We start from the raw sequence: 10,756 nt of genomic DNA on the forward strand, positions 1-10,756 counted from the left end.
TCTGTTTAGTTCTGTCTCAGTAGTTTGTCAATCACACCCATTCAAAATGTTGATGGCAATCTTCTTGTTCCCGCATATGGATGGGATTAACTGACACGTCTTCTAACTGCATGGACAAATTGTAATATGGATTGTGGCTCAAATTGTCCAATATGTGTTATTTCTCATAAACTTTGGAATTGGATAATACATAGCTAGCATGCTTTTCACTATAATGGAATATGTTTATGTTTACTACAAAACATATGGTAAAATAGCAAACAACAATGATGTAGTAATTCTCCCAATAATTCTTGGAACAGAGTTGTTTATCTGAGCCCAGTATTGTAGTTCAACTGATTATCTTTACTCATTCTTTGTCTTACTCATCTAATTGAATGCTATATTCAGCGACGACGATGACGGTTACACTGAGGCACTAATGCGGGGCTTTAAAGGAATAAAAAGGAAAGAGCTGATGACAGGCTTAGAAAGGTTTGTTGTTTTCTTCTCTATATTATCATTTTGAGGCGCACTTATATTCTTTAGGTTTTGAGGATTAATGTGAAATCACGTATGCTTGCTGCATGAGTATCAGCAACAGAAGAAGAGACCAAGATGAAGGAGTCTGAGCTAATGCGAGGAAACCCGCTGATCAATATGAATAACTTCTGCTCCTTCGACGTGGAAGTAACAATGCTGCCTACTATATTATATTGTATGCTTCTTTTATGTTGTGGCTATCCTTTTTAAATAAAGTAATGCTGTCATGCTTTATTGTGAGGTTAATCATATACATGTGTTTGTTGCATGTGGGAGGATGATGATGATGTTGTATTTAAGATGCAGGGTCATGGAGAGACCAAGACACCGAAACGGTTCATCAACTACACCGTCATAAGTGATTTCCACCGCAAGTTTCTGCATAGGTAACTGAAATGTTGTTGTTGTATGCTTTATGTCGCCTGGACAGTTTGCATGCTGGTGTTGGAAGAGCCTGTGATGTTCTTTATTCTGAAGACTGATTTGTATGACATACATAACTGTAACATCCACGATATCTTGATGCTGATATGATTACCCTATTCCTAAGAGTAAAAGAACCACACCGCTTGTGTATAAATGATGTTGTGTCAACACTTCTGGATCTCTGTATTAATATTTACTATCTGAATTCTTTCAGGCCCACATTGACAGGGAAAATAAATATGTTCGGGGTGTTCTCTCATTTTGTGTGTCAGTGTCTTGGAAAATGTTGTTTTAGTCGAATTCTAGTTTTCTTGTAGCAGCCTGAGGTCCTTCTCTATTTTATTTCTTTCTGGTTAGGTAAGAAGTACTGTTAGTGAGGTTTGGCCTTGCAAATTGGCTGGTTACCATTTGCCTCTGTTTCTCACGACATTGGAGTCGGTGTACTGCTCGGAGATTTATATTCTAGTTCTCCATTGTTTGATGGCCACCTTTGCCATGGATGGCCTGATAGGAGCTAGAGGAACCTTTATTCTCTCTCCTTGTTTATTTGGTCAATCAATTATGCATTCATGGTTGCATCCGCTGTATTGTTACTATTCATAATCTGCAGTTTGATTTTATTGATGGATGGGAGATAATGTCAATTGTTATAAATGACGTAGCTTACTTTCCTCTATTTTTTCTGTTCTAGTTTGGATCTATTATTTCTTTGATCTTCTTTGGTGCATGCAAATTGAACCTCTATTTGCTTGTTGGCACCAAGGGGGAAACGATCATACGTGAGCCTGCAATTGAAGTTCTTGGTTTTGTGGTTCTTGCTGTTAGATTATGTGGTTCTTGGTTTTGGCAAAATCAAACATAATTCAACTATTTATTATTAGTACAACCAACTATTTGCATGTTTGGACCTGCAGTGGCTACTTATCACACGCTAGATAGATTTTTAGATTCAAATCGGATCAATGTGTACGTGAGAACTAGCTAGTTCCGTGTATTTGGTCCTTGAACTCAATTGGCATCAATCCTGGTTAGCTACTGCAAGTTGTAGCTCACCTGGTTCGATGACATATGGGGCTCTAGGTAAAGATCCAACACAAAAAGACCAATGAGGTTAAGGTTAGCTAACTTAGGGTGGTATGTTTTGGTGGCCACATTCCCTAGTTGTCTCATCTTTCAGAATGGATTTGTTTTACACTCGCATCTAATATTGGGGTGTTGTATGCTTAGTACAGTGCTCTATCCAGAGTTGGAAGATTCAAATGAGCTTGCCTTGTTTATCTTCTCAGCTCTTGCGCAACTATGAATTAGCTAGCTAGTTTGTTAGTTCCCTGGCTGGAAAGTGGAAACACAACTTACTTGTATATCCTGTCGGTGCTCAACTTGCTGCAGGTACTATGCCTCCTGCCTAGTGAGCTGCAGGTCTTCTTCCCCCATCACCTGCAGGCATTGACGACCACCATGGCCTGCTGGAGCTCCTGCTCAGGTGATGACGCACCCGTGCTCCTCCGACCATGTTACTGCCGACGCCATGTAGCGGCAACTTGCAGCAGGATCCCCGACCCCTTCCCAACGAGCTGCCTGCAGGTATGCCCTCCTCTCCTTCCTCCCCGTTATTGCGGAACCTTACGCTTGCATGTGTAAGTGAAGCATTCTTGCTCTTGTGAAGACCATAGGCACATCCAAATCAAATAAACTTGGTACCAAGCATAATTAGTAGTGCATCCTCTCATGTCTTGCCCAACTAGCATTTCACTAGTTTGTTCCCAGGAAATACAACTTGCTTGTATATACTAGCTCCTTAGTGTACATCTTGCTGATCCTTGTTTTGTGAGTTGAACAACTCTTGCTTTATTTTGGTTTCAGTTGATGTATTGACACACAAGAATGATCGATCAAAAACTCATCTTCTCATGTATCATCACATCTCAGCATGTCTAGTTAGTTTGTCACATCTTTACTGTTTTAGTACATAGTTTCAGGGATCATGCTTTATCAGTGGTCCCTATCAAGTTCCATATCTTGTCAGTAGCTGGCTGTATGTACGCCACCCGCTTGGGTACGTTCCCCTTCCTCGTGGTCTCACTGTCTCGTTTGTTGCCAGGATTCAAGCGGGCATGTGAAGATGAGAAGAGCAGCAAGCTGGTGGGCAAAGTCTTCTTCTGCAGTGACAACAACCTCATGAGCACCGGGCTGCACGACCGCCTGCAGCTGCAACAGAGGAGCGGGAATGAGCTGCAGGCACTAGACGACCAGGACCTGGCTAAGGTACGCCCTCCTTTCCTTCCTCCCTCTTCCTGTCAAATCTTGTCATCGCATGCAAAGCTATCAAATCAGATCTTGATCTTGTGTGTAAAGCAATGAAATCTGGCTGTTGGGTGTAATTTGAAGATGTTGCTTAGCTTATTTATCTTCTACATGTGACTGACTCGCTGATTGGCTAGCTTCTACATCTCCAGTTAAATTGAAGAGAAAGTTGGGTTGTTTTATTCAAGGCATGAATTTTTTTACGTGTCAAGACATCGGCCTTCTTTGCATATTTGCAATGCTTCGTCCGTAATACTCCCTCCGTTCCTAAATATAAGTCTTTTTAAAAATTGCAATATGGACTACATACAGAGCAAAATGAGTGAAAAAATCTACACTCTAAACTATGTCTATATACATCCGTATATTTGCTTTACTCACTGGTATTCTTTTCATGAGCTCTGGCTATTAAGTATCATTCTAACTTGACAGCCATTTCATTGTCATGAAAAGGTTTCTCCTTTTGCCTTTACATGATGTCGGTTGTTGTTACTTCGTAAACTAGCAGCAAGAAAAGACCAAAAGTTTACTTGTTTAAGCAAGTTAGTTTGGTTTTACTTCTTCTTGGATGTTATCCTGTTTTTGTACCATACATGCTAGATAAAAATTTGGATTCAAATCAGATCAGTATGAACGAGAGGACTAGCTAGTTATGAGTATTGGGTTCTTGAACTCAATTGGCGTCAATCCTGGTAAGCTACTGCAGTTGTAGCTCACCTGGTTCGATGACATATGGGCTCTATGTAAAGAGCCAACACAAGAAGACCGGTGATGTTAAAGTTAGCTAACTTAGGGTGGCAAGTTTTGGTGGCCACATTCCCTAGTTATCTCATCTTTCAGAACGGATTTGTTTTACACACACATCTAATATCAGGGTGTTGTATGCTCAGTGTGGTGCTCTATCCAGAGTTTTGTTTGCTCTATCCAGAGTTGGAAGATTAGCTTGCTGGAAACTTATCCAAGCTAATCCTTTTAAGATTTAGATGTATCTCAGATTTATGAGTAACAATTTCAGTTTAGTTGTTGGATGTATAAAAATCATTTCTCTGTCAGTGTTTCATGCATAATGTACTCGCATTACTATTCAAAATAAAAATTTGAATCATGCATAATAATTGATCCTTCCCACTACCTCCTGTGCTAGTTGCGTTCAAGTGACGAATTGATGGAGCTTAAGCTGGCCTTCAACGCCACAGCTAGGCAGAGGTTGGGCAGCTGGCCTGCTGACACCAATGCCTAATCTTTTTTGGTGAGTTCCTGGTCTTCCCTTATCCTCTCCCTCTGCCATGAGATGGTATCCAGCCATCGAGCCGTGTCTGATTCTGGTGTTGGCATCGAGGCAAAGGATGGTGATGGTCTGTTGTAATAACCAGTTTTACCATTTAGTGAGTTTATTCCTCAAGTGCTAATTATGCCATGGTTTTGTGCCGCATTTCGTGTATAAACCTTAGCTTTAACTCAATTTCTTCATGTTATGTTGGTTCCACCTGAGCGCCCAATGATGCTTTTTGTTTAGGCTCCATAAGGGTTAACAACTCCTGTAAGGTATAAAGTACATGAAATCCAGCATGTGATGGAATTTGGACATAATTCATCCCTGTCGTAGTGCTATATTTTGGTTTATGCATATTGTTTTGGCTGGCTCTCGTATAGTAGGTAGTTTGATTTCCCAGACCTTCTTTTTCTGAGGTTTATACCCTAAAGTTTCTACCACTACAAGTAGGAAGTAACATATATTCCGAGGGTTGGATTTCTTGTGTTAACTAGGTGATTGCTTTGATTTTGTAGAGCTGTTCGATGCCCCAAAAGAGAATTTTTTTTGTCCTTGATCTAAACTTTCATGTTTTAGTAGTTCACTACTGGAATCCATGCTTTGTTTTTTGTCACTATTGGGTTGCATATCATGCCCGTTTGTCTCTGGCCTGCTCGCTTGCTCGTTGTTCATTGTCTCATTTGTCTCTGGCTATGGAAGACCTCATTTCTGGAGTGGTTTTCCTATATATACTTTAGCTTTAACTCAATTTCGTCCTTTCGTGTCGGTTTGAACTTTGAGCGTCGAACATGATGTTTTTGTTTAGACTCCATAGGTTGAACAACCGTTGTAAGGAATAAAGTACATGAACTCCACCACGTGATTTGGTTTATGCGGCGTGTTTTGGCTGGTTCTGGTATAGTAGGTAGTTTGATTTCTCAGGCCTTCTTTTTCTAAGGTTTACAACCTTAAGTTTCTACGACTACGAGTAGGAAGTAACACCTGTTCTGAGGGTTGATTTTCTTGTGTTGACCAGGTGATCGCTTTGATTTTGTATAGAGTTGTCCAATGCCCAAGATGAGAATTATTTTTGTTCCTGATCTAAAATTTTCTTCTTTACGCTCTGCCCACTTGGAGCTCCAAATACCGGCACCTGGAGTTGTCTACTTAATTAAGAAGTTTCCTTTGTTTTGTCTTCATTCGATCCAAAACCACTTTAATTTTATCACCCATATTCTTATATCCAACCACCAAGGTTGTTTGTAGTGCTTCAGGTTACTCATTCGATCAGTGCACTCGAGTTGTATTTGGTATGAAATCTCGTGTTCTGGTCTCCATCTTGTGTGAAAAGCAATCAGACCTTGCTGCTGCTGCTGTGTGTGTAAATTGTAAATGATTCAAATCAACTTGTTACGATGTTAATAAGATGATTCAAATGAGCTTGCCTTGTTTAGGTTCTCAGCTCTTGCACAGCTAGCAATGAGCTTCCCACGCTGGAAACACAACTTACTTGTATATACTCGTTGGTGTTTAACTTGCTGCAGGTACAATGCCTCCTGCCTAGTGAGCTGCAGGTCCTCTTCCCCCACCACCTTCAGGCATTGAAGACCACAATGGCCTGCTGGAGCTCCTGCTCGGGTGACGATGTGCCCGTGCTTCTCCGACCCTGTTACTGCCGACGCCATGGAGCGGCAACTTGCAGCAGCATCTCCGACCCCTTCCCAACGAGCTGCCTGAAGGTATGCCTTCCTCTCCTTCCTCCCCATTATTGCGAAACCTTGCTCTTGCATGTGTAAGTAAAACATTCTTGCTCTTGTGAAGACCATATATAGGCGCATCCAAATCAAATAATCTTGGTACCAAGCATAATTAGCAGTGCATCCTCTCGCGTCTTTCTCAACTAGCATTTCACTAGTTAGTTCCCAGGAAATACAACTTGCTTGTATAAACTAGCTCGTTGGTGTACATCTTGCTGATCCTTGTTTTGTGAGGAAACAACTCTTGCTTTATTTTGGTTTGAGTTGTTGTATTCATACACAAGTATGAGCGATCAAAAATTAATCTGCTCATGTATCATCGGACTGCGACTTCACACCTCAGCATGTCTAGTTAGTTTGTCACATCTTTACTGTTTTAGTATGTAGTTTCAGAGATCCTTGCTTTATTTTGGTCCCTGGCCCAGTTCTTTTGGTCGATTCTCGTAGAATCTTGAGAATCAGGCCTTCCCGCAGCTTCTCCCAGAATCTTGAACCCTTTTTTTTTTGACAATCCTAGATAGTTAGAATGTAAACATCCAGGACTGTAAAAAAATATGGTCTCAACATTCTGGGAGAAGCTGTGTGGAGGGTCGATTCTGTTTCTCAAGATTATGAGAGAATCGGTGAAAAGAACTGGGCCAGGATCTTGTCAATAGCTGGTTTATGTACGCCACCAGCTTGGGTATGTTCCCCCTTCATCGTGGTCTCATTGTCTCGGTTGTTGCCAGGATTCAAGCAGGTGCGTGAGGATGAGAAGAGCAGCAAGCTGGTGGGCAACGTCTTCTTCCGCAGCGACAACAACCTCATGAGCGCCGGGCTGCACGACCGCCTGCAGCCGCAACAGAGGAGCAGGAGGAATGAGCTTCAGGCACTAGAGCAGTGTCCTGTTTCTTGTTGCATGGAACGTTAGCCTTCATTTACTTGGTTAGAGCAGTGTCCTGTTTCAGCTCTTTTGTTTGGTTTTCTTTAGTCTTGGGACTGAACGTCTTGTTTTGTTTTGGGCGTGGAGTGATCGGGCGTTGTATATACAGTAGTAATCTAAGGACTCGTAGAGGGCCTTGACCTTTTGGTATTTGTGCCGTTGTTTGTGTGCATCACAATCTTTTGGGCACAAGTCCATCCATGGAGTTTGAAATGAAATCTCCAAGAAATTGTTGTGCAAGGCAATACTGGTACTTGCCATTGCCTGTGTGATGGCAAACTAGTTGTTCTTTGTGATTTACCTGGTATATGCTCTTTTTTGGCCGAAAAAAATGTATGTATGTAAAAGGTCGATGAGAATTGTTGTGCGCCTTGCCAAGTTGGTATGGTATGTCATTGACAGATGCGATCGGACCAAATGTATCAATCTGTCTATCTATCAAGGTTTATGATGATCTAAAGGGAGGACTTGTTGAGGATCATCGTCCATGTGTATGTTAGCAGATCAATCAATGCCCCCATGTAAACGCCAGCAAGCATATAAGAGAAAAAGAGACTGCTGATGCCCATCAACATCAACATCAACATCAAAGAAGGCTTGAACATTATTAGAAACATATATACATAATAAATGAAAAAAAATCCAGAACAATCTTTGTTTTACATCATCCTCCAAGAAACCAGAATAAATAGATAACTCACTTGGAAGGTTTTGTAGAAACAGAGGAAAGGAAGTTGATACATCATTGGTTCTTAAGTTGTTAGAAGCGTGTGCCACCATGAACACGTAGTAATTCCCTTAGCTGGAAACAAGCGGACGAAACGGATAGGCGTCACCTACTAGGGATGCCCACCGGCGGCTGTCCAGCAGGGGTCTGGAATTAATGCGCCACGTCAGCGTTCCACGCCATCCTCGTTCTCTTCGCCATGCCATCCATGCCTTCTTTATCTAAGAGCAAGACCATCTCTTCTATCTATATATACTAGAGGGGGTCGTTCATCCGCGTGCGGGGTGCGCGTGCGACTTAGGACTTTGGGCGCTTGGGGCTGGGCGACGGCGACGGAGCAATAGTTGGAGAAGACGATGGCCGCAGAGGTGGATCGCAGTTGTGGCGAATGGCAGGATAGGTGACAGGACCAGGAGCCCGCGGAGCCAGAAGAGAGTTGGACAAGAAGGTGGATTGAGGGAGGCCTGGCAAGTTGCGCGAGGTGGACGAATCCGTCCGCAGTGGCAAGAGATCTCCGATTCGATCTGTCTCGCTCGCTAGCTATGTTGGTTGATTGATGATTGCATGTTTCTGGTGTGAGATGAGATGCAGGCCAGAGAGGTTGTGAGGATGGGCCCTTGCGGCGGCGGCGGCGGCAACGCCAGAAAGGATAGGCATGGTGGGCGAGGTGACACGCATTGTCCAGGTCGCCGTCCGCCACTGCCGCGCCGTTCACGCCATTCGCGTTACGTACATGCGGAAAGACCGGGAGGAGACCGGGCTCTGGGGACGATATATCCAGGGGATGGCTCACTCAGGGGATGGAAAGGCGGCATGACCACAGTGCCAATTACTCTAACTAACAACGGGTAGTCCACCGCCATTGTATTAGTTGCCTAACTAATCATTAGTCTCCGTGTGTGCATGTTGTGGATGAGTTCACAAGCCACTTGTTTCGCGTGTGCATGCAGTTTCGTCTGCAGCGGGACGAATACATGACGAGTGTGGAAGGCCACTACAGCCACTTCAACGGCAACGTCGTCATCAGGTCGCTCAACTTCGTCACCAACCTTCGCACCCACGGGCCGTACGGGAACACGTGCGGCGTGGTGTTCCAGGTATGTCCACTTGATGTACCTCTGCAGCAAATTGTCGCTGCCTATCATCATAGCTATAAGATCTCTCTAACTCGCACAATTGGCCACGTCCGCACAGTGTGCGGCAGGCCATGTCGTGTGCTCGACCTGCACGAAGAAACAAAGGGAGAGAAGAGACGCTTCGATCGCTATTTTTTTTCCTGACTGAATCTTGATCCGTCGATGTCGATTGATCGCTAGGATGCAGCTGATGAGATGAGAGGCGTGAGAAGCGGAGAGAAGAGGGTCGCGATCGGGACAGCAGGCCAGAGCGACGACAGAACATGAGGCCCATCATCCTATCGCTAATGAAACTAATACTAACGCATACAAATTTTGAGGCCCTAAAACTTGGGGGCCCTGTGCGGGGGCACAGGTTGCACACCCCTAGGACCGGGACTGATACTCCCCCTATATGGGTCGTCCCAATGTGGCCCAATAACATTAGATTTTAATACAATTGCTTGTAATATCAGTGAAAAAAGTATGTTTTTAATATCATTAGAAAATATGAAATCACTCGATAAGGGTCACCCTTTTCAAAGGTCATTCCCCATCTCTTAAGGTGCTGACAACTGGATGCATTGCATGTGCCACTTGTCACAACCTGAGAGTTTTCCCCTTTTTTTTGGCAGATTTGTTTATTCAAAACGTTTTATCTTTGGAACCATGTGTTTATACCAAATCATTTTCAGCATTGCATATTTCGCGTCTGCATGGTCGAAACTAAATCTCATGTTAATATGTTTCAATGAACTTTTTTTCGTGAAAATCCCATAAACCAGAAAAGAAAATCTCAAAATAGGAAGAAACGAATACCAAAAAGTTCCAAAAACAAAAACCGTGTAAAAAAAGAATACCAAGAAAACCAAAAGAAAAGAAGGGAGCCCGAAAGCACGGTTGTGGTTTTCAGTTTTTTCTGAAAGCACATGTTGTGTTTTTTTTTAGGGAAAGACATGTTGTGCTTCTCGCGAAATCACTATGTTTCTCATACAAGCATAGGTTTTGCTTTTCCCTTTCAAGAAGCACAGTTGAAGCACAGTTGTGCTTCTCATGGAAGCACGAACTGTGCTTCTGACGGAACCATTGGTTGTGCTTCTCGTGGAAGTAAATATGTGCTTCTTGCAGAGACACAAGTTGTGCTTCTCGCAGAAGCAAATTTGTGTTTCCACGAGAAACATAATGGTGGCTACCTTTTGTTACTGCGACACGTGTGTGGACGAATGTCAATAAAGTTGTTCTTCCAGACGGTGGATTGACACGTGCCCCGACAACCTCTACCTAACCGCCTATGCGCCCGCCACCTGTCGGCCGACTCCTGACAAGCAGGTGCATGCGAAGCGGTGGACGGAGCTTGGGCTTGCTGGCCCTGAGCTTGCCAGCGACATGGAGAAACACCATGCCAGGAAAGGTAGCTTCCGGGCAGCCTGGGTCTTGATCTTGAGATGATCTTCTCTGCCCGGAGGTCTTCTTTACGGTATTATTTACCATGACTTGTGCATCTTGGGATAGATGTACCTTCTGCCATGTCCTTCCCGGCACGGAAGCTGCATCTCGCCGGTGCGTAGTTAGGGGTATGAACACCGTACACCGATAAGAAGCACTTTTTTTTCAAGAAGCATGGCTGTGTTTTGTCAAAAATGAAACAAATTTTTTCTCCAAAACCGAGGTGAACCAGGCAAAAGCTGAAAAGCCAAAAAAAACCATCTAAAATCCAAAAACGCATGCCAA

At 43.4% G+C, this 10,756-nt stretch overlaps 1 protein-coding gene across 4 annotated transcripts in view; it reads left to right on the top strand.

Moving 5' to 3' along the window:
• The window catches only part of LOC119274547, an 8,926-nt gene extending 4,433 nt beyond the window's left edge, over positions 1-4,493 (top strand). For 2 of the 4 annotated variants that reach the window (XR_005135207.1, XR_005135206.1), the window contains 6 exons: positions 391-474; positions 578-697; positions 829-908; positions 2,338-2,532; positions 3,050-3,213; positions 4,397-4,493. Coding sequence is in view for 2 of the 4 variants with exons in the window: in XM_037555265.1 (XP_037411162.1) it covers positions 2,460-2,532; positions 3,050-3,213; positions 4,397-4,492 (333 nt within the window). In the remaining 2 variants the exon portion in view is untranslated. The other 2 variants (XM_037555265.1, XM_037555264.1) reach the window with 2 other exon arrangements.
• The last annotated feature ends 6,263 nt before the right edge of the window (positions 4,494-10,756 follow it).

The sequence above is a fragment of the Triticum dicoccoides genome, chromosome 3B, assembly GCF_002162155.2.
Source record: "Triticum dicoccoides isolate Atlit2015 ecotype Zavitan chromosome 3B, WEW_v2.0, whole genome shotgun sequence".
Lineage (NCBI taxonomy): Eukaryota > Viridiplantae > Streptophyta > Magnoliopsida > Poales > Poaceae > Triticum > Triticum dicoccoides.